The sequence below is a fragment of the Drosophila innubila genome, assembly GCF_004354385.1.
Source record: "Drosophila innubila isolate TH190305 chromosome 3L unlocalized genomic scaffold, UK_Dinn_1.0 0_D_3L, whole genome shotgun sequence".
NCBI classification, from domain to species: domain Eukaryota; kingdom Metazoa; phylum Arthropoda; class Insecta; order Diptera; family Drosophilidae; genus Drosophila; species Drosophila innubila.
In genome coordinates this window covers 6,163,415-6,188,876 of record NW_022995376.1, presented here as the reverse complement: position 1 = coordinate 6,188,876, position 25,462 = coordinate 6,163,415, and the positions used below count along the sequence as shown (strand labels likewise).

Here is a 25,462-nt window from a genome sequence, read left to right as displayed (position 1 = left end):
CTTCAACGTCTGCCTCGTCGTTTTCATTGCCATTTTGTGTCAGTTTAAGTGCAACACGCTGTCTTACCTCTGTCTCTCTGTCTCTATTCTCCCTCCTTTCTCCTCCCTCTGCTTGCCCCACGCTCTGTTGCACCTTAAGCTCATTGCTTAAGCGTGTTTTGCTTTAATTGTCAGCGCTAATTGCGACGCATAGTGTAAACAACAAACCTGAAACCAACAACAATATGAACATCAGAGGTGACAACATATTCTTTTGCTATTGGCCACGTTTGGCATATCAACTGGTTGCCTTCATTGCCATTATTTTGTACTCCGCCCACGCGTATCCTTTTAGCGCTTCCTTGACCTTTCAACATTTGCCATTTCCCATTTTCAAGACTTGTTGGCGGTCTTCTCGCTTCAGTTACAATAACTGGCTTAGAATTTCGCTTGTTAGGGTTTTGAGCGCAGCTGTTGCTAGCCAACAACAATAACAACTAGTGTTGCCAGAGTTTCAACAGATAGATTTGAGAACAAAATTTATACAAAATTACTAGGAAAATAGTACAATAAAAAAATCTTAATTGTAACTTAAAAAAAAAAAAAAAACACTTACTACTTATTTAAATTAAAAAACTTAAAAATAAGCTTTATTTCGTAACTTTTATAATTAAAATCCAAAATAACTCTTATATTTTATTTTTATTAAAAAAGTCGGAAATAAGTGTAATTTCCTAACTTTTCAAATACAGATTTGAAAATAATTGAAAATTTTGTTTTAAAGTTGTACTTTAATTTTTTTTAAATTTTTTTAAACACTTTAGATAGTTTTCTATATGGTATTTAATAAGCTTAACTGGCAACACTGATAACGAAACCAACAAGAATAACGCTTCAATTTATGAAGCTTATACCAATGCGCTCGAAGTTTCATTGTTGTTGCAGCAACAGAGCAGCAGCCTTGCAACAAAGTTTCGCATCCTGCCACAAGTTGTCCGACTCCCCCGCCCACTTGCCAAACCCCCCCCCCACCTCAATCATACAAACGTTGTTGTATGTGCCACGCCTTTTAAACTGGTTAAATGGGCGTAACTAATATTGACACGGTTTCAAGCGTGTCATCCAGTTGTTCTCGTTGTTGTTGTTGTTGTAGTTGTTGCAATGAAAGTAGGTAGCATATATGAGTGTTGCAGGTGTATATGTTGCTTGTGTGTGTGTGTGTGTGTGTTTAATCCACTTTCATTGATCGTATTATGAGCTTGGCCATACACAACATTTTGGCCAATGTCTGACGAAACTAACTGCCAAACAAGCGAAGGACGGGCTCATAAAAGAAATAAACACTTTTATGGCTTGTACTTGTATTGCATTCTCTCTTAATTCTTGTTGTTGTTGTTCTTTGAGCACTTTTTGCAATTTGTTTTCTTATTTATTCATGTCATTTGCAAAGTGCACAAATAAGGTACACATTTTCGTCATATGCTTTCTTTCCTTTCGTTTCTTTTATTTTTGGCCGTGTATTCACGGTCATAAAGTGCGCATTAATAATGCAATACCTGGCGTATGCGCAATATAAGCTGGACATGGCAATAAATACGCATCAATCATACGCCGCATATCCTGAATATTAATGAAAGTAATTATGACATTAATCATGAAAATTGACTGTTCAGCTGACTGGTCGCCACACAGCTGCACATTTATAAAATAAATACAATTAATGCATAAAATGCCCAATGAAATGCCCGGGCAAATAACAAACAAGATACTCGTATTTATGAACACCCCCCACTTCCACACACAGACACCCTACCTTTGACTGCATTTTTCTTGTGTTTACATCATGATTGTTATTATTTTCACAACAATCGGACGCGAAAAACTGAGAGCAAAAGATAAGACGACTGCAAAAAAGCAAGTACAAATGTCTGGCTGACAAAAGCATAACTAGAAGTTAACCTGGCTATAAATTTAAAAAATATTTAAGAGAATGTAATGAAAATATTTTAAGTTTTATATCAAAGTTATTGTTGTTGCCATTTCTATCATTTATTAAGTATACCTTTTATTACCACAAGTATAGGGTATACAAAGCAAAGCAACTTGCCACATTTGGCCATGACTCTGAGTTCAATAATTAAATTGTAGCGGGTGTGTAACAACAACAGCAATAACAACAACGACAACAACAAACTGCAGCTTATTACGGAAACGAGAATTGGAGAACTTATAAATAAAAAATAATAATAATATTAATAATTAGTAAAGACATATCGCGTGGGCAGACCTATAATGCCAATTTTCGAGGAAAGCGGCGGATAACAAAAGATACACTGATAAAAATATTTTAGCTTGGACAAATATTAATACTCTTAATTGAATTTATTTTTGTATGGTTCTTTTTTAAAAGAATTTCTTAAAATAAAATATTTAACAATTTTCTTTTTGATGTTAGAAACCATAATTTTTTTCAGTATGCACACACACACAGTTACAGATACAAGCACAGATTGAGATACAAATGCGGGCCACACTTGAAGCGATATCGTAAATCAGCGTTGCTTTTATGCAGTTTAAACTGACGCTAGGTGGCGCTTAGTGGTTTCAATTACACTATTTTGCTTATAATATTCAACCATCCATCCATGCAAACAATCAAGCAACCATCCAACTAACCATCCATCATCCAAATTGACGCCCACAACGGAAATTGTCGGAGAAGAAATGAAATGAAACTCAATTAGCTTGAACTCTGTCTGATACGCTGCATGCCCCTACGCCCCCTCTTCCCCACTTCTTCTCACAAAGGCTGCGACCTTCATATAAAGCGGGGGCATTACGACAAGTTTTGAATCCAACACGTGCCACAAGCAAAATTGATAACATCATTTAAAAAATCATGCTGCAGTTCATAAAACTCACTCAACCAGCAAAAGACAGAGAGACTGAATAAAACACACACAAAGAGAGAGAGAGAGAGAGAAAAAGAAAAGCATATTGCAGCTATCCAAAAGTTCACATTTGACATTTGACATCTGAACCAGGTTTTAACTCTCAGCCTGTCGAGACAGTCAGACCTGTCAGATGGCAGGTCAGCTGTGGCAGGTTTGATAAATATTTAAAATGCACAGGCACGCACACACCTACATACACATACACGTACTCATCGAGAGAATAAGCAAAAGTTTATGCAAATTTGTACACAGGTAAAAAGCTTGGGATACCGGTATAAAATCAATCCCAAACGTTTCTGTGATCTCGAATTTTCCTTAATCAATTTAAAAATACTTGTTGTAAGTTAGGTTGGTCATTTCGCTCTCAGGAAATTTTCTTAATCATCAGTATTTTATAAAATTTTTTTACTATAATCAAAATCTTAGAATAGAGACTATTTTAATGTTGTCCCATTTAATCTGCATGTACTCACATATTAATAATCATTTTCTTAATTAGTACTAATAAAAAAAGATATTTTACATTAAATTTTAGTATGATTTTTTTTCTGTGTATAATAAAGCGCGCCACATTTTGAGGCAAGCATTGCTAGCAGCTTCACTTTACTAGAAGCGTTAAGTTGCTGTGTAATGCATCCTTCAAGCCAACTTAATTATTGCACGCACTCATTAGACGTGTGTGCGTAGCTGAGACTCCATTTGCCTCCCTCTGCCTCTTCCTCTTCTCTGCACCCCCACCCCCTTTACCCCTCCTGCTGCAGCATTTACCGTTGGACAACCTCATAAACCAGATAATGCTTCTTGGTCCAGGCAGACAGACGGACAGACAGACAGACGGACAAACAGACCGCGTAGCTGTGGCATTTAATGAGTTTTGTTTCTCGTTGTTGTTGCTGCTGATATTGTTGTTGTTGTTGTTGTTGTTGTTGTTGTTGTTTTTGCACGGCATGTGGAGCACATGATGTGGAGCTAATGCCTTTGATGATGACCAAGTTGATTTGATGTTGCGGCCATTGCTGGTGACATGTTTTATCAAACTGCAGATGCTCCATCTGCTATTTCACACACAATTGATACAGTGGGCGTACTTTATTATAAATTGAAGATAAATTTGGTAATAAATTTTTGTGACATAACAAACAAAATTTTCAGCCTAATTAGAATGAATTTTTTGTGAAATAATTAAAATAACTTTTTTAATTTAATATGTCATTTAAGAATAGGAACTAGCAATTACGGATTCAAATTGTTTGAAAAAATTTTAGAGTAAGTCATTAAATTTTTTATCAAATAATTTTCATTAGGTCCCACTGTACAGTAGCCTCTCCGTTGACCCAACGAACTGTGGTGCAGCCACAGACAACGCACGCATCCCGAACAGCTGAGCAACGTTTTTTCCCCCCCGCAACGCCAACTTCTCTGACTATCTACCTCTCTTTCTTATTATATTACTCTGTCTCGCTCTGGCGCACTTTGTGAGGGGTTTTCTTATGTCTCTTGTAGCTGTTACCGTTGCACGTTTTTCGTTTTGTTTTGATTTTGCTGCTTCTAGTCATCAACACACACACACACACACAAACACAGATAGACAGACAACGCATGCTAGCTCACATAGATACTCACACATACAGATAGATAAATAGATAGGGAGTGAGAGAGGGAGAGCCAGAGAGCTGCCGTTTGTTCGGTTTTTGTTTTAATTCTTTTGCTTCGTAGAGTCTAAAGATAAAGAATGAAAATCGTACAACAACGACAACCAACTACGAACAACGACAACGACAACGGAACAGAAATGAACACAGAACTCAACAGAGCTGCCGAGTTCTAGATACTTTCGTCTAGCGTTCAGTCGCAAAAACGTTTAGCGCCGAGACGGACGACGACAACACGAACTGTTGTTGCTTGCTTTGGGGGAAAATTACAGCAGCAGCAGCAACGGCAACAACAACGAGAATAACAACAACCACAGCGACAACGACAACGACAACATTGGAGGCACACGTTGGTCGCTCGTCGAGTGTCTTGTAAAGTTGACGCGAGTGAAAAGCGCTTTTCTATTTTTCGCCTCAAGTGCAGCCCCAGCCTCCTTCCAAGTCAGTTCGTTGCAAAATCCTACAAAGAAGAAGAAGCAGCAACAGCACAGATCCGAAAGATACAGCTGAGAAAAAAAAAAGATTTATATATATTCATGTTTATATATAAAAACACTTGACGCGTGTGTGTCTTACTTTCTAAATTAAAAAAAAAAAGCAAAATTAAGAAAATAAAAGAAATACCCGCAAGTTGTGGCCAATTTTAGTCAGTGTTTTGTAGTGCAGTGTGTGTGTGTGTGTGTGCTAGTGTGTGTACAATATGTTGGCCATCAAGGAGTGCCTTATACGCGAGGGTGTCCTCAATCTGGATAGTCCCCATCATGTGTCCAGCCAGCGACACTTTCAACTGCAGTCGAGCAAAAGTAGCGGCAACATGGATATGCCACGCTATCGCAGTTAGTATCTATCCAAATATCCGATATCTATATCTAGAAAATATAGTTCTTTGATAGTGCTACCACTCTGATAAGATTTCAATTTGCAACGTCTGTATGAACAGGTGTTCAGGTGTATATTGTTTTCAAGGGAATCGGTTGCAACAGCCCTAATCATAAGTATATTGTGTTACACCCTGTAATCTGATATTACCATACATATACTATAAAGATACTTTGATATTCTTTCAATCTGTGTTTATGATTCTTTGTTTTAATATGATTGATTGAATGTTAATATTATTACTGTTCAATTGAACACGTTTTGATTGTTGATATCAAATGCGAAACTTTCTTGTAAACCCAAAAAATGTATATTTTAGGCAATTACCAAAGTGGTTTCGATTTACTTGACGTATTATTCTTCTAAACATGTGTTTATTTTATTTTATTTACTCTTCCATCTTATGTGAGTCACATTTATAGGGACAATTGGTTTACTGCATATTACAGGGTATTAACACACATTTATTTCTAGAATTCTTTTTTTATAAATATGCTTAAAATTAATATTGTTCTCTTTGTCGACGATTATGATCAATTATATTATTATTTTTGTAGAAATACTTTTTTTACATATTTTTATAGGGTATTTTTAATTTGTGACCCACTCTTGCAGTTGATTCGACCAATTCATATTGTATTTTTAGACTCTGGCGTCGTCCACGGTTCAGTCCAAACTATTTCAACAATTTCCTATATAAATTCTTTGTCTTGTTATTGTTTAATAACTGTTAATGATTTGTATTGCTTTTGTTCAACAACAAATTGTTGTTGTTATTGTTTTTAGGTCCCCTATCCCCACGTTACCCAATTCATTGTTTTTTATTTCATTTGTTTTTTAGCCGGTGATAAAAAAAGGGGCAAAATTTAACCCGATGCCGGCATTTTGGGATATCATTTGTCAGCTGTTGTTGTTGTTGTTGTTAGTTCTGTGGGTTTGCCTTTATTCGAATTTGATTGTTTTTAGATATTTCATGTTGTTGTTTTTCCAAGTGTATAAGCCTTGATGTATGACCGTTTTATTTTGTTGTTAAGGGCTTAAGTGCTAAAGACCCTAAAACGACCAAACAATCAACCCAACACAAGTTTCTCCATTGGCTTATAAAGTTGTTTCAATCAGAGACCATTTGTTAAATAACAAACTCAGACTCTTTTTTTTTTACATATATTAAAGTAGAGACCATAAATTCCAATATTCTAAACGATAGTTAATTCTGACATTGAACTTTGTATATCATCGGGAGACTTATTAACGATGATTAGCTCATTTATCATTGCTAAGTTAATGAAAAGGGAAGTCATTAATTTTTCTTAATATTAGATAAAATCGACATTAGCTATATTTGCAAGTGTTAAATAAATATTTAGCAACTTGTAATTAAGAGTGCTTAGTAAAAACAATGATAAATATTATCTGGCAATATAGAATTATCTTTTGTTATTTTCCCTACTTAAGTTTATTTACAACGTGTTAATTAGTCAAGTTTTTCATATTTTAAACTATTTCTCATTAAAAAAAATTCATAACTGATTTATTCTTTCAGCTATTAAATCCTCATTTAATCTTCCTATCTGTAAGTCTATTTTAATCATTAAAATCTAGCTCATTGATCATTTAAATTTTTCTTTAAACTCCCCTTTTTTCAATTCTTTAAATTTCGATTATTTTTGTAGCTTTCTTATTTTCAATGCTTTTCATTTGATAACTTTAACTTTAATAATCCTAACTTCAATGCAATTTAAAGCACAAAAAAAAAAAAAAAAAATAAGAAAGGAACCCACACATAGATCAACAATAACTTGGCAGCTCTTAAATGATTTTTATTGCCACTGTGGCAACCACAATTTCACAATTTGGTGGTGCACTTAAGAACCAAGAGCAATAAGAACACGAAGAGAAGAGTCCCAGTTCTCAAGAGGTTGCCATTCTATAGACCAAGTTGAATCGGTGGAAGTTGAGATCGATGTGGATGTCGATGATGATGATTATGATGATGATCATAATGATGATGGCCTACTCAGTGCGGTTCCTGTTGTTGTTACTGTTGCTGTTGATAATTAAATTTGTTCATTGCATTGGCAGGCGGCATAAAAAACTCGAAATGTTATTTTTAGAGGCAGACTAAGAGATAGGGGTCGGGGTAGAGGGGACAGGGGGCAGGGGCAGAGAACGTTGGAGGCACAGTTTGGTTTGTCTGCCACTTGACGTCGATGTGGGCAGTTTGCCCTTGCGTTTAAAAATAAGACTGCAACTGTAAACAACGACAAAACCGAGACGGCAATGTCGATTGCAACAACAACAACAACAACAACAACAATTGCAAATGCAGTTCTTTTTTTGTTGTCGCTATTTATTTTTTTTTTTTCTTTAATATTGATTCAACTTTTTTTGCTGTGCCAGAAAATGTGCGAGGCAAGTTTTCTCTCTGCCTTGACAATTTGATACGAGTGCGAGGCAGCCACATGTGGCAAGTTTAAGCAGTGCGCTGCCTTCAAGTTTCAGTTTCAGCTTCTGTTGCTGTTTCTCTCCACTTTCCATATTAATTATGCAACCCGTGGCCAAAGCAAAGCAATCGATCAATCAGCTTGCCACACACAGCAGCAGCAACAACAACAGCAAGCGTTTGGTAATACGCAGTTGAAGCCACAAAAATGTTGCACAGACGATTTGTAGTGCAACAGTTGTTGTTGCTGTTGTTGTTAGTATAAGCGGTTTAGTTACGCGAAGTCAACTCTCAGTTTTTCCTGCCAATAATAATTAGTTAGTCGACTTTTCCGCACAACAACAGCAACAACAACAGCAACAAGTCATTCACATGCAACACAAGAAGAAAATCGTTTGTTTAATAAACCCAAAAGGCAAACTGCCAAGAAATGCTGCAAATGCATTTCGTGTGGCTTAGTTTATTTATTAGTATATATATTTGTATACCCTTTGCCAGCACTAAATGGGGTCTATCTATTCCAAAAGAATTAAAAGAATTTATTTGATTTTCTAAAGTAACTTTTTGTTTTAGCTTTTATAAACAACTTTTCGCTTTATCATTTAGTTGATTTTTTTATAAAGGGTATCAATTATGCAGCATACCCCAAGTTAATGCTTTTATCTCGTCTCTTTTGGTTCGGTTCAGTTTTTGGCATGCAAAATACGTTGGAGAATTCCGCGTGCTGGCAATTTGCCTGCTTTTCGGGCGGTTTATACAATAAATTTTAACAAATTTTGTATAAATTTTTACAAATTTAGCAATTGCGTAAATGCATTTCAATTCAATTTTCTACATTTTATCTGTGTGGTAAAAATCAAAAATTTATATCGCTCATCTTTAATGTCAGCTTTAACTGCAGTTTTGTAGCTACACCCTGTAGCCAAAATAGGCACTAAGAGGTGTTATAAATTTATGAATAAATTTTTACAATTTTTATAAAGACTTTTGCTGTCACACTTACTCTGTGGGTTATTTTGAGCAAAGAGCCGGGTATCTCTTTGTCGAGCAGGCTCGTTATTACTCGCTTTGATTAAAGGTTTGCCCGGCTAAAATGGCGACGCATTTTCTTTTAAAAATTTACGCTGAACAAATATTTATTTTCAATTATTTTTCTTTTTTCACTGTATTAAAGCTGTCGGAAAATGTGATGGCTCAAGGGGGGGAATGTAGAATACACAGTGTTGGCTATTCATCATTTGATTGAGTGTGTGTGGGGGAGGGAATTCTCCCTATACCAAGTCAACAACTTTGTATAATCGAATAAATGTGGAAATTCTTCAACATTTTTAATATGTCGTATAAATTGTTGTAGAATTCGTTTTATGACTAATAAATTAAATCATAAAAGATTAAGATTAAGTATAGAATTTAATTGAATTAACATTAGCACGTTCTTATCTATTGTTCTTATCTGTTGACTCATTGCCAGACACTTGTTACATTTAAATTCAACTTGAAACGTAAACATTATGCCAAGAAATTCTATTTCACTGGCAATCAAATTAGATTCTGTTTAAACAATAGCAGACGAACAGATTGGCAAAATAAAAGAATTTCATGAATTTACACACAAATATGAAAAACGTGGGTATATTTTGTATCTTGACTGGCAAATGGTCAACAAATGCAACAACTCAGCGAACTTGAGTATTATAAGATATAATTTATGATGAGAAATGTTGAAAACAATTAACACACAAATACAAAGTTGTACCCCATGACTTGCGTTGTATCTTATTCTCTAGATATTTGCACTTAAAATTACGACAGCAGTGAACAAAGTTAAAATATTTAAACAGTTGGAGAAGCCCTCGGATATCTTATCAAGCGCAAAAGTTTAGTTGCACTTTTATGACTGAAATCGATTGAATTGCATTTTGCAGCATGACAAGCGCACTAATTATAAAGATAGAGGGAGAGAGTGAGAGCAAGATAGTGAAAGAGATAGACAAGGGAGCCGGCTGTTTGTGGAGAGTGAGACTACCGAGTAATCAAATTACGCGATTGGGCCACTTACATATCAGCGAGTAAATGAAGAATTCAATAACCAAATTAAAAGTTAAAGCACGACTAGGAGATACTCTGTAAAAGTAATATATGTCAGCATAAATAAATAAAATAAATACATACAGTATGTCAAGCAATTCCTTTGTTAAAGAAAAAATTCATATATTTATGTAAATTTTATTTGTAACTATCTTATTAACATTTTTAAGAATAATATAAATTCTAATAAAATTTAAAATCAAGAAAGATTTTATTTTATTTTTTAATTTACTTCACTTATGGTTATTGTTATTAATTTAAGCATAATTTTAAAACAAAAATTGCTTTACAGCTGGTTTAACCTTTCTCGCTTTCAACGCAGGGTATAACCACTGCAGACAGATTTTAATTCAATTACGCCTGAAAGACAGGCAACAATGGAGGAGCGAAAGGGGGGACAACCGATAAATTGAGGGGGTGTCTATTGAGACAGAGAAACAAGTTGGCAAATGTGGGCGAGCATTTGTCATAGTTTCAATTTTATAAACAACAGACACGCATGTGTATATACTATATAGTCCCCCCCTTCCTCACTCCTCCCTTGATTAATTCCAATCAACGCTTTAAAGGGTTTGTCTCTCTTTCCCTCTCCCTTTGGTACTTCCCACACAATAACCCATCGCAGACAGCTTAAAAAACAGAAACCAAAAAAAAAAAAAAAAATTGTACAATTAAAACATTAAAAAGCGTTGCCAAGCGCCAGTCTTGCTACATGCCACGCCCACAGCTAGTCTTCAACGCCCACTACAATTAAACAATTCGAGGGCTGTCTGCTTATTTTATTGTGGCTTTGCTTTTTAGTGGTCTTATGTTTAATTGATTGTATTTACTTTTGGCAATTGGATTCGGTTTTTTTTTAAGTGTTTCAGATTGTGTTCGTTCTAATGAGTTTGCTCTGTACAAGTGAATTAATTGTTTTCAATAAAAACTGCATCAGTTTTGCTTAATCATGATGTGTGCACAACTGTCACTGTGTGAAGTCAAAGTGCATTAACAATTGGCAACAGATTGGCAATGGAATTGCAATGGAACAAATGTGGGTTGAGCACGTGCTCTCCTGCCCCGATAGGAATTGCAAATGTCATGTGGCATGTGCAACAAATGCATTTACTATAGTTAGATTGATTGCAAGGAATGTGAACACCATTGTCTGTTAGAGAATACAAATGAACTTTTAAACTTTTCCCATTTGAATTGCATAAATGCCAAACACATTTTACTATGGAACTCAGTTGAAAAAGAGCAATAAAATGATATTATTAAAATGTCCTTTATATGTTATCGTATTCAGTAAAGTTTGCAGATTTTATCGCTTTGTTTATATGACATTTAAGAATAAGGATTAATATTTCAATGTATGGAATGGTAATGAACTTTAACCTTTTAAATATCAATTGTGTGTAAGCTAAACACAGCTAACTATGGTTTGTCTGGTCTGGAATCAAGTGAAATGTAGAGAGAAACAAGAACTTCTTATTTCTGCTTTATTTGCAATTTCTATACCATTACTTTTAGATCTAGTATCACAGATTGCACCTGCTAATTTTCGCTGCTTAATTAGCGTAATTATTTGCCTAATTATAAAGCAGAGAAAATGCGTTTAATGCTTTTGTAGATAGATCATAACTAATCGCCTTTGCCATGGCTAATAGAATGGGGCTTAAATAAACGTGCAGAGAGTAAAAGAAATTCTAAAAGAGATGCAATGAACATTATAAATATATATATATATTTAAATGATATATAAGATTTGTACATGTGGGCTATAAAAAGTGTGCAACCCTCACCTCACCTTGACACGGTTGCTCTGGGGACGCTGTGCGATATTAATACAAGTGCTCAGGTGCAATTTAATTGCTGCCAAGATTTGCTTAACCTCAACTGGGTAAAAGGCAAAGCAAAGAAGGAGGAGGGAAAAACATACTCACTGTGTGTGTTCCCCATTTATAAAATGCATTTTAGCTAAATGAAGATTATTTTATATTACATTTACATTTACTTTGAGCTGTAATTTTAATAAAATGTAATTTCTTTTCGCTTTACAGAAACCATTGCGGCCTCAAGTGACTTATCCACAGCATCTGCCACTGCCAAAACTAGCTGCCAGCAACAAAAACAACCATCTGACGAATCTGTTGGCTCTGAGTCGGCTAAAGTTTCGTATCGTGGACAACATCCGCATTTTCATCATCATACAACACCTGCATATTATACGGATCTACAGCTACGCATTCATACGCCCAATGCATCCGATGTTGGTGCATTGAATGAGAATTATCAGAGTGTCTATAGCACACCGAGTACACAATTGGTGGAGCAACGTTGTTTCCCAAAAAGCAGCACAGCAACTGTTGCACCCCCGCCAATTGCCGGACAACGTTCATCGTTTTTTCGACTTGGCGACACTGTTGCAGCAACGGACAACAGCAACAAACACAATACAAGACGCCAGCGAAGCAGCAAGGAACGTTGCGCCAAATCCTTGCCACCATCTGTCGGCCCCATAAAAGGTGAAGAGAAGTCCAAGAACAACAACAACAACAACAACTGCAATTCTCCCAGTAGTAGTAGTAAATCACCCGTAGTTGAAACAGCTAGCACCGTAGTTGTTGCCTCATTACCTATTGCTGTTGGTGGCGCCACCAACAGCAGCAGCGCCGGCGGCGGTCGCAGCAGTCGTCAGCGTTTTCAGCAGCGCTCCAAGCGGGCGGTACGCGTGCGCAGCGAGTCGCGTCCGATCAGCGCCTTGTATGACATAATATGCAAGGAGAAGGGTCTCGACGTTGGAGACACCACAACTTCAAGCAGTCACAACGACAGCAACAGCAGCAACGACGAGCAGCAAACACAACAGCAATCCGAGCAACAACCTCAATTAGATCCTCAACAACAACAACAACAACAAAAAAGCAACACGCTGGCGACCTTTTGGCCATTGCACCACCAATACCACAGAGCCTCAATGAGCGGTGCCAAGCAGCAATTAACGGAGCCGCTGGATAAGCCAAATCAGCGATCTCAGCAGCTGAGTAAACAGAAACGCATTCAGAGATTGAATGATAATGGCTCAAGTGATGAGGACAATGATTCTCCCTATGCCTTGCACTCTAGTCAAAAGGTAACCAATCTGAGTCCTGGCAAGTCCAACTCGCTGCCACCTACAGACTACCTCAAGCAGCAGACACAGATACAGACACAAACACAGGCAGAGCCACAATCTGCTCCATCACAAACTAATTGTCCAACGCATTCGACAGAGTCACATGCTCGCTTGGCCAAAAGCCTTGAGCCCTTGGCCAAGAAGTCCGACTCACAGAGTCGCAGTGAAATGATGCCTGTGAATACAGAGCATCTGTATGTGGAGCCACCAAAGTTGTCATTGCCGGAGCTTAAGTGTTGTCTGGTCAAGAGTAAGGACGAGGAATCGCAGGAGTTGCAAGGGCGTGTTTTTGATCAGGGAGAAGTCATCGATACTTTGGCGCGTTGGCAACAGGAGTTGAGCTCCACAAACGAAAAATCAGCGCAGCTTTTAAACGGTGCTAATGGTCATCATCATCACTATAATTATGAGCTTGAACATCATCCACATCATCATGAAGTGTCTCCCACATTTGATCATCAACCAGTAGAAGCTCTTAATGATCATCAGGCCCAGTCGCAATCTAATTATCATCATAATCATCATCAACACCAGGCGACAAATGCGCGCAGGTAAGTGACATTCAACCACTGAACCACCCAACCACCCACTTATATGTATCTATTCTATGATATGCACGTGTGTATCTGTATCTGAATTTATATTTTCGTATCTGTATCTCTGCCTCTTTGGTCACAATTACGCGCATAATTAGCATTTCTTTTTTGCCCTGTTTTGTTGTTGTTTTCGTTGGCCATTAGTTGGCGTGGTTGTCATGATTACAGGTAGAGTCACGTGGCTCCACAGTAAACACCCCCCTTCACAGTCCAATTATAGCCTAATATTTATACATGAGTATTGGTATTTGATTGGCAATACATTTGGTCTCCAATTAAGCGTAAAAATGAGTACGTGTATGCTCAAGGATTTTGCGGTTATTTTCCATTTAATTGGCTTACTGAATTTTCTAGGCTTATGCGCAGGGAATACATGAAAAACTAATAAAGTTTATTTTTACGTTATAAGATTTCAAAGTTTTTGAAAAAATGTTGATGGGTTGGTATACAAGTCAAGGACGGCTTAAAGTCGAAAATTATCAAATTTTCCAAGTAAAGAAAATTTAAATGCAGAATCAATTAAGAGGCCGAATCATGTTTAAAATGACATTCCGCATGAAAATCGGTTGAGTTTTGACAAAGTTACGAGAGTTTAAAGTTTTTGATAAAATGTCAAGGGGTTGGTATACAAATTATGGATGATGGACGGCTTATAGTCGAAAAATATCAAATTTTCTAAATGAACAAAATTATGATGCAGAATCAATTTGGATGTCGAATCATGTTTAAAATGACATTCCGCATGAAAATCGGTTGAGTTTTGACAAAGTTACGAGAGTTTAAAGTTTTTGATAAAATGTCAAGGGGTTGGTATACAAATTATGGATGATGGACGGCTTATAGTCGAAAAATATCAAATTTTCTAAATGAACAAAATTATGATGCAGAATCAATTTGGATGTCGAATCATGTTTAAAATGACATTCCGCATGAAAATCGGTTGAGTTTTGACAAAGTTACGAGAGTTCAAAGTTTTTGAAAAAATGTTAAAGGGTTGGTATACAAATTATGGATATAGTCGAAAAATATCAAATTTTTTAAATGAACAATATTATGATGTTTTGACAAAGTTACGAGAGTTTAAAGTTTTTGATAAAATGTCAAGGGGTTGGTATACAAATTATGGATGATGGACGGCTTATAGTCGAAAAATATCAAATTTTCTAAATGAACAAAATTATGATGCAGAATCAATTTGGATGTCGAATCATGTTTAAAATGACATTCCGCATGAAAATCGGTTGAGTTTTGACAAAGTTACGAGAGTTCAAAGTTTTTGAAAAAATGTTAAGGGGTTGGTATACAAAATTATGATGCAGAATCAATTTGGAGGCCAAATAATGATCAAAATGACATTCCGGATGGAAATCGGTCGAGTTTTGAGAAAGTTATGAGAGTTCAAAGTTTTTGATAAAATGTCAAGGGGTTGGTATGCAAATTATGGATAATATACTGCTTATAGTCGAAAAATATCAAATTTTTTAAATGAACAATATTATGATGCAGAATCAATTTAGAGGCCAAATAATGATCAAAATGACATTCCGCATGAAAATCGGTTGAGTTTTGACAAAGTTACGAGAGTTTAAAGTTTTTGATAAAATGTCAAGGGGTTGGTATACAAATTATGGATGATAGACGGCTTATAGTCGAAAAATATCAAATTTTCTAAATGAACAAAATTATGATGCAGAATCAATTTGGATGTCGAATCATGTTTAAAATGACATTTCGCATGAAAATCGGTTGAGTTTTGACAAAGTTACGAGAGTTCAAAGTTTTTGAAAAAATGTTAAGGGGTTGGTATACAAATTATGGATGATGGACGGCTTATAGTCGAAAATTATCAAACTTCCCATGTAAAGAAAATTTAAATGCAGAATCAATTTGGAGGCCAAATCATGATCAAAATTACATTCTGCATAAAAGTTGGTTGAGTTTTGACAAAGTTATGAGAGTTCAATGTTTTGTCAGTTTTCTTGCCAATTGAAACTTTCAACTACTTCTCATCGACTACAACTTAAAACTCAGTTAAATATCTTAAATAGCCAACGCATAAACATGACTAATGATATTACGTGTCTACATTACAAGCAGATTAACGTATGAAAGTGAAACTATTTAAATAGATAATTAATTGTTATTAATTGTTGTCATTTCTTTGAGTCTCTTCAGCCTAAAAAGTTTAAACATTAAGTGAGATATCAACGCTAAAAAGCCAAAAGTTAGACTCTCCCATCTTATCGAGTTGGAAGTCTTTTCTCCAAATCCTGCTACCAAAGCAACAAACGAAACAAATTGCATACAATGTTGCTGTTGTTGTCATTGTTGTTGTTTTAGCTCTCTTCACAAATCTTTATTAAGATTGTTACACAATTTGGCTTTAAGCCGGGCCCCCAAACCAAATCGTTGTTGTTAACAAACCAAATCTGTTTATTGTTAAATTTGTTGGTATTAATGCGCTGTTATGTTTGTCTTTGTCCATTGTTTTCTTCTTTATTATTATTTTTCATTCGTTTTTTATTTTGGTTTTCTTGTTGGCAATTCGACGTTTCCATCAATTATAATGAGATATATCAAAACGAATGGCACATTGACGCTGACGTTGACCCCCAACCCAACCCCGGAACCTGCAACTCTATAGAAAGCACCTGTTGTACACCCGAAAACTGAAAACTAAAAACTGAAACTGAAAACCCGAAAACTGCGCGACAAGTTTTCCATAGGCCTTTTGCTTTCGGCTTTCGCTACAAAAATGCTTCATAAAAGCGACAACGGCAACGACAACAACAAAAATGAAAAAGAAATGAGAAAAGAGTAGAAAATTGTGTAAAAAAAAAAAAAAATGCATTCAACGTAGAATTTGTTCCGAAGAGCAACGAAAATTTGAATGCGTTCAATTAAGTTTGGTATTTATTGAAGCCCGTTCCGATGTCAACGCTTCCCCTCCCTCTCCCCGTATTTTTTTATTTTAAATCTGAGTTCCCGCCCCAGACACCTGCTGTGTTGTAGCATCAGCTAACCGTCTACTCTAGACTATTAATTTTATGGCCAAGTCGAGACCGTCGACATCATTGAGCCGCTTCGTCGGCCTGGCCCAGATCGCGTCTCGTCGTCTGGCGGTTTTCTTCCACAAAGTCCTGATTTCGCTTTCGTGGCAGCTGCAACCGAAGCGAACCCAACCGGTTGCGGTCTGTACATCACTTTTCCTTTCTTCTTTTTCTTTTTCACTTATTTCTTTTGATTTGATGTCCCCCCAAAAAGCTTTTCCTTGACTTGGCCAACAAGTTGGAAAGTTCTTTTTTCCAAATCCACCCAAAACAGCTGGCTGTCAATTCGAATAGTTTTAGTCTCCTCGAGTTTTAATGGAATTTCCCATTTTGACAGATGTCTTGTGAAGTCAACGAGACGTTAATGATGATCCGTATTCGATATACGAAATACCCTTGAAATTGTAATGATACCTTGGCAAGCATGTAGATTTTGTCTGTTCTTTTCTTGAGCTGGGCTCGAGGTTAATTCGATAAACATCTTAAGAGCATTTAATTAAAATGAAGAGACAGGCATAGATTTGGTTACAGCTTATATAAGCCGAAAGTCTTTGTACTGGGTTAGAAGTATTCAAGAAACCGGAAATTATTACTACTCCGAAAAGTCTTTTAAATTATATTTAGTTCTCGTATCTATTAATGATTAATGATATCTGGAAAGACTATCAATTTTCGACCAGTTATTAATTTTGATAGTCTAGACTAGAATGATGTGTATCTTGTTTTTACTCTATAATTTTCATACCCTTCCCTAAGTAGTTATGAGTATAAATAATAGAGATATCCTCAGTAGTTTCAAATCTAAATACTTGATAGATAAACGAGGTGTGTCAGTTCAGATTAAAATAGCCGGATGAATGAGAAATCCCAGCTACTAATTTATTCTTTGGATGGGGTAACATGAAGTATACATTTTTATTTTCGACTCATATCATAAAATTTTATTTTTACTACAAACATCAACAAGTAATTTTTATTATATAAAATTAAATCGTTACGTTTTCTAGTTACAATACAATAATTGTAAGTTTTCTCCAGTTTCTTGAGTTTCTCTTCTGTATTTCCATTTTAAGTGTTCAAGCCTTTATCAAAGTGTTTTGTATGCTGTAGCTGCTGTCACATCGGAGAATACAAAAACAAAATTCCAACTCTTAACTTCTTGTGCTGTCTGTCAGATTTTGTGAATTACCCACTTCATGATCAAATTATCATGCCCGATGCCTTTACAAGGGCAAAAACGAAAAAAAAAAAATTATTATAAAGTCGCGTCATAAAGTAAACAGACGACGCGACATTTAAATGTCTGCAGACGCCAGTGGACTACCTGACGTATGGACAGACGGACAGACAGACAGACGGACAGACAGACTGACTGACGACTGATCGACTGACAGACTGTCTGAATGAACAACTGTAAACTGTGAACTGCATTCAACAGCTGCAGAAGAGGAAACAAATTGAACAGAGAGTCTGTGTCTCTTTCTGTGTGTCTGCCCCCAATGGATATCATTTACATGACAGACAACGAGACAGGCCAAAACCAAACGACATTGAGATACATTTGGGCTACCTGCGCATGCGCGGCAACTGCAACAACAATAACAGCGGCAACAACAGCAACAACTAGTTGCAACAATAAAACAAACTTGTTGCGCTTTGTTCTTGATGTGTTGCAGATAAGAGTGGCAACAACAACAATAACAACAACAAGAGTAACAGCACGAATTGTGTCTGTATCTGACAGATACGAGCACAAAAGTATCTCTATCTCTTTACCTGGCACAAAACATATGTGCGAATTTTCGCTCTTTGAGTGATTTTTTTTCTTTTTTTTTGGTTATTTGAGTCAATTTGTTGTTGTAGCTCTCTATGAGTATGGGAGCAAGTGTGTGTGTGTGTGTGAGTATGTGTATCTGCAAGATACACAAACAAGCGGCGGCAAAAACCCAAAAAAAATAACAAAAACCTCTTGTTATTAGCTTCGCTTGCTGCTTGCTTTGCTTGTTTGTTGTTGTTGTTGCTGCAACAGTTGTTGTTATTGTTGTTGTTGTTGTTGCCGGGTCGATCGTCGAGCTTGGGTTACCAGCATTACTTTCAGTCTGCCCGTCGGCAGTTGTTGAGCGTGTTTGAAGGCGTCGAGGCAGCAACGCCGCATCTAGCGGAAACCCGAAAAAAAATAATATTCACAAACTGTTTTCAGTGTATATGAGTGTGTGTGTGTTGCGATAACTCAGCTGGCTATCTGACAGATACATTTTGCGCGTAAATGTAAATTGCCGGAAAATCAATACTGCAAAACTCCAGAATTTTAGAGAAGTTTCGGAGTTAACAATAGAACAAGATATCGGTTCGTTTCAAAAAATACAAAATATCAAAAAAAAAAAACTGTGCAAAAAATATAAAAACACAATCAATATAAATTTATTTTCTCAAATGCTTTAATTTTTTCTTAATTTTTAAAAGTAATAATATTAAAAAGTTAATTTGATAATTCCTTAAGGAATCTAACTTAAGTTGAATTAAATATAATATATAGTTTAATATTTGTTTTATCGTATTCCTAAAAACCGATACAATATAAAAATAGTACGAAATTTATGTAAATATTCTTTTTTCACACCGATAATTTTTTAACAATAAATAATAAAATATTAAAGTGTTTCAGTATCAGTTTGCAATCTTGCTAAAAATAAAATTAATTTAATTTCAAATTCTTTAGATATTTATTTACCTTTTTCTCTTCATTTCTCCCCCTGCAGATTCATAACTCGCACACCGCGCTCCGCCAGCCGTCAAAGTGCGGGTGGACACTCATCACCGCCACCGCCACCGCAAACAGCTGGCTATCACAGCGACTCATCCTACAGTTCACCATCGCCAACACGTCGACAACAGCAACAACAACAACAACAACAATTGGGAGCAACTGGCAGCAGTGGCGCTGGAGATCCACAATCATCAACAAATGGGAATAGCTCCGCTTATGAAACGGCTGCCACAACTGTGATGACACATGCCACACCGGCAACAGACTTCACACAATTGCAACAGCAGCAACATCCACAGCAGCAACATCCACAGCAGCATCCACAGCAACAACAAGAAGTTGAAGTTCCTAAAACGTCTCAGACAAACGCAACGTCCAACGTTATCATTCGCCCCGCAGCCGTCAACTCAGGTGAGTTGTCTCTTCCCCCCTTCACTCTGCCCTCAAGAAGCTGCCTTTGTGTCTGTGTGTTGTATCTGTGTATGTAACTGTATCTGTGCAAAGTCTTTTGTTGTCTGTCGTCGCTTTACAAGTGCTTTTTGCTTTTTGTATTGTCCTCGTCTCTGTTTATTCCAAGTTTCATCCTCTCTTGTTGCATTTGTTGTCCTTAAACTGCCATAACTTTGTAATTTCCTCAAACAAGTTTTCCCTAGCTTTCCTTTTTCCTGCTAACTGCTATCTTTTTAAGGGTCTATAGACGCAGCTTTGTTTCGTCAACAACAAATGTTTTAAGAAATGCATTAGCTTCCAGATGAGCTTCAGTTTTTCCTTAAAAAACACTTATTAATTATATTTTGCCTTTGTAAGTTTCATAAATTTTAAATTAGCTTTTATATATATATTAATAGTAAATTTTTTATTAATTGCCTTTCTTTAAGTTTATCGTCTTTAATACTTTCAATAGCTTTTAATCGAATGTCAACACTGATTCCCAATTCTTTGCCTTTAAAAAAATATATCATCTGATCCTCAGAATTTTCTATTCCTAGATTATATATTTTAAGCTTTAAAATTTTAAGCATCAATTCCCTACCTCCTTCCATCTCAAGTTATATAACATGATCTCTTCATTTGGCATTTCGCAATCATTTCAATTAAACTTTCGAGTTAGTATTCTCTTATTTTTAAGTCATTTGTCTGCTTTCAGTACACAAAATGCAGCTTTTCAATAAATTTTTAATATTGAAAAATATTTTTAGTCATCCTACCATCCCTTAAAATAACTTAAGATAGTTATCTAACTTTTATTTGCTTAAATCGTAATCTGTCTATAAGCTGCTGTTTCTTTAAATAGTGTTTTCTCCAAAGTAGCTTAACTTTTCTGAGGCTTCAACTCTTCTTCCTCTTTTTATTTTAAGTCAATCAGCAAATTCGCAACTTTTTCACTTAGGTTAGCCTTTTCCCTTACCCCTACACCTTTACCACGGCTCAGCTTAACGCATTCATTAGTTCTGTCGACCAAAGCTTTCCCACCAAAACCAAAAAAAAAGACCATAAAGACCATAATTAGTTCGTAGAGTCAAGAGTCTGTCCTAAAGGGGCGCAACTCTTGTGGAGTTGCAGAAAATCACTTGAAAATGTTTGCCACGTTTCTGTTTTTTACTTTATTTCTATTTTTTGCAAAACACTTAAAAGTAATTTGAACTAAATTGGATTTTGTACGGTTTGCCAATCAAGCGAGAAAAAAAAGCAAAGCTAAAAGACCTTCAATAAAACAGAAACAACTCTATAGATTAATTTATAGATCTAGATCTATACACCTGCAAAATACAAAAAAATTGTTTGACAGTTAATGTCCGAAAATTATATAAAAATAATTTGCACAAATTTCAAAACAATCACAAATATTATGATTAAAGCAATTTTTGCTCAAGAGCCGCTGTCACAATAAGTATAATCGGATGGATATCTATTGAGATCTATAGATCTGTGTTTTGCGACATTTGAATAGATTTGCTTGTCATTAAAATTTATTTGTAAATTTGTGTATATTTCAATGGAAGTCACACGCTATAGAGGAGGAGATCAGAAAAGGGAGGAGTGGATCAACTCCCATATAACTGATTGCGAGCCGACTTCACGCAACTTAGGCAAATGAAAGATGTCATAAAATTGCTAATAGGAATAAATAAAAAGTAGGAAAAAAAAACTAACAGATACAACAAGCTGTGCCCAATTTTTTTGTATTATTTATCAATTCGAAGCTACAAAATTTCATTCATTCAACTGCCGCCACTTTTATTATCAATTTAAAAAAAAAAGAGTTTCATAAATTCAAAGTAAAAAAACAAACATAGATTTTGACAAGCTCTCATAACGGCGCTGCTTCGAGAAAGTTAACTCAACTCGACTCGACTCAATTCGAGTCAAGTCGATTCGATGGACATTTGCATAGCATCATCGATAGGGAAATGTGTTCCATATCATATCATAGCATATCATATGATACGATTTGTCACACGCTCAATCAAAATATAAACAGTTTTCAATTTGCCACATCAACAACAACTTGATAAAGATCGATTTGCAAGTGAGAGAGTTTTTCAGATCGTCTATATATATTTGAAATATAAATTTAGATTTCTTATGCCAATTGCTTTTGGCCTTTTGTATTGATTTCAATATTTAACAATTTTGCAATTTTTTTCTCTGCCCGGCTTTTGTTCATTTCAATTTTATTGTTTGGTTTTATGCGGAATTAATTTCATTTGTTTGTTATTGTTGCCTCATTTTTATTTTTGTATATTTTTTTATTATTATTTTTCTTACTTTCGGGAATCGTGTCTAGGGCAATGTTCGAGCCAGAAAGTTTAGTGATCTTTGACTGACGGACAGCCCCAAAAGAAGAGGCAATGAACGGAGTCTGTTCATCATCTCATCTATCTTTCTTCTTTCCCTCCTCTCTCTTTCTCTTAATCTTGCCCTTTCTTTCTTTTTGTCTACTTTGGCAGATGTGTCAGATGATTCGCTTAAGTGTCAAATCTTTGTGGGGATTATGAAATCATTTAGGCGATTACATAAGCCAAGGGACAGGGTACATAACATAAATATAATAAATGTATTTGTACATTTGTGAATAGCAAATGGGAATAAAACGCTTAACTTAAACATTGACTAAACTCAACTGATAATCTTATACATATTTGTCGAATGATACGAGCAGATCATTAATAAACGTTGCGCTTTCATATCAATCTCGAAGATCAGCTGGTTTGGCAACCTTTTTCGCTAAAGTATCTAACGGATTAATCAAATAATACTTTTTATGAATTGTTTAAAAAGTTAAAAATAATCTTTTTGTTAATTCTCTAACTTCCTCATTATGATAGCTAGCTTGAAGCTAAGATTTATTTAGAATTTTAACTAATTTTTGTTGTATAGTATATTTTTTATATTTTTACCTAAGTTAAGCAAGTTACAGCTTCTCTCACAGTTTCTAAAAGTTTATTATGTATATTTCAAAGATTAAGTTCCAGAAAATTAATAGTATCTGGCAGATGAATTCCCTTATAAAACAGTTTACTTTAAAAGTTCAATAATCGTATTCGAATAAGTATTTCATAGGCACATACTATCCTGTTTAAAAAACTATTCCTATAAACATCAATCGGAAACTGCAGCAAATACGCTTATCAGTAAATTTATTTTCCGCCAGACTTTACAACTTTCGCCTCTTGTGAAATCTTACATCAAAGTTGGGGGTTTTTTTCTATTTGTTGGCTTATTGGCAAAGTTAGTTCCTCAATTTTTGTCACCGCAACGCATTAATCAATCAATCGTTGACTGTGTGACACGCCCAGCAGCTAAATATGCCTTAATTGCATATTATGCAATTGACGCTTGAATTTTCAACACCTTTCACACACATACACACGCACACAACAGCAACTAAAACAACTTTAATGTCTTCTAAACTCATGCGTATTCATGCCGCCTTTTCCCCCCAAAAAAAATACAACAATTATCAAACTCTCAAAACACAGCGAACCACATTAAAGTTGCCGCTGGAAGCGTTAACAACAAATGCAACATTAATTGCGCTTACAACAACAACAACAGCAGCAGCTGCAACAGCAACAGCAACAGCAATAACAACAACAACAGTCGCTTTAGCCGCTTCAGTCGCAGCAACAACAACAGTCAGGCCACGCCCATGCCGCCCCTTGCTACCGCTAACAGCAAAGCGCCATTAATTGTGCTCAAACCAGGAACAACAACAGCGACAGCAGCAACTGTTGCTGTTGCAACTGCAGCAGCAGCAGCAGCGGCAGCGGCTGCGACGCCGTCGCCTTCAAAGCGTCGCAAAAATTTGCTATCACCGCTGCGCATTGTTGGTAGTGGTGGTGGTGGTGGTGGTACGCCCACTGCCACGCCTCCGCAGGCGAGTCCACTGCTAAGCAGCTCCTCATCCTCGCCACAAACGTCGCCAGCGGTGCGCACCACCAAAGCCAGTCGACTGCGTGCCGCAGCGCTCGGTGAGTCATCCACAATATCAAAATCAAAGTCATTTGCCTTGCACCACAAACACGCACCACACACTCCTGCCCCACATCAGCTCCTTCAACTGTTCCTCTCTCTCTCTCTCTATTACTTACTCCTGGTGTTGGTTTCCTTCTCAATGTGTAGCCGCCCCTTTTATGTTGTAGTATTTGTTTGATTTTTTATTTAAACTTAACCTTGCGCTGAAGACTCCAACTAACTGTCATTTCATGCTGTCTTCCCAAAAAAAAAAAAAAATACCATTGCAACACCGCACACACAACATACAGACCGCAAAAAGGAGGAGGAGCAGCAACAACAACAACGTCAACGTTACAGTTCACCCAGCTCGCTCCGCACCAGCTCGACGCCGCCAACACGACGACTGAGCAGCTCGGAGCTATCACCCAAGGGCAGCGGCAGCGGCAACGGCTTCAACTCGGAGCCAAGTGGCAGCAGCAGCGGCAGCTCGCGACTTTCCACCACACGCTCGGCTTCACAGCCGTCGGAGGCTTTAACTGGCCTGGAGCGTCGTCCATATTTGTTGGCCAACGCCAATAACGTTTCGATGAAACAGAATCTCAGCGAGCTGCACTTTACCGGCGGCATACTCAGTCCGCCCAAGGTGGAGTGTACGCTGCGCATGCGTCCCAGAAGCTCCACGCTATGCGCCGAAGCGGAGAATGGCATGGGAAGTGGTGCAGCGGGAAAAGCACGTGATAATCTAACCAATTTGCAGCTGAGTCCTGTGCAAAAGCATAAGCGAACTGTGAGTACTTGTTGCACCTACAAATTGATTGTGTACAAAGCTGTAATTACTTTGAAATTACAAGTAATTACTTTGAAATTACTAGTAATTACTTTGCAATTACTCTAGATTTTTTACACAACTATCAAAATTAAATTACTTAAAATTTTTGTACATTTTTGATATTAATAAGATAAGTAATTACATGAGTAATTGTCAGTAATTAAAGCTCTTGGAATACCTTATTTAATGCTTATTTAACTAAACTCTGCTCACAATATTTTTATGCTACACAGCCGGAAGCCTCACCCTTGCCACGTCGTGCTGGTGATCGCGATAAATCGGCAAAACGTAAATCGAATTTGAATCGTTCATACAACGAGGAAGCCACCAAGGATGGCGGTAAGTGGTGCACAACAGCAACAACCGCAAACAACAACAACTGGCAAACTGAAGATGCATCTTAAGTGGCAGACAGTGAGGAGCGGCATTAGCCAATTTTGGGACTGTCAAGCTTAATTGCCTCCATTTGGCTTTGCAACTGGGTCGCAATTGGGTGGCGACTGAATTGTGGTACAATTTAATGACACAGTGTGGCAGCTGGAGCCGAGCAAGAGTGTCATGTGGCACGCAACAAAACGGGAACAACAACATCAACACTTGCATC

General features: G+C 36.5%; 1 protein-coding gene across 1 annotated transcript in view; it reads left to right on the top strand.

Annotated features, from left to right (window-relative positions):
* Nucleotides 1-25,462, top strand: part of LOC117786932 (serine-rich adhesin for platelets) — a 132,280-nt gene that overhangs the window by 47,934 nt on the left and 58,884 nt on the right. The window contains exons 3-8 of the mRNA XM_034625357.1: nt 12,041-13,706; nt 19,561-19,979; nt 22,520-22,602; nt 23,725-24,043; nt 24,338-24,816; nt 25,092-25,197. Of these exons, the coding sequence (XP_034481248.1) occupies nt 12,041-13,706; nt 19,561-19,979; nt 22,520-22,602; nt 23,725-24,043; nt 24,338-24,816; nt 25,092-25,197 (3,072 nt within the window). The remainder of the gene's footprint in view (nt 1-12,040; nt 13,707-19,560; nt 19,980-22,519; nt 22,603-23,724; nt 24,044-24,337; nt 24,817-25,091; nt 25,198-25,462) is intronic.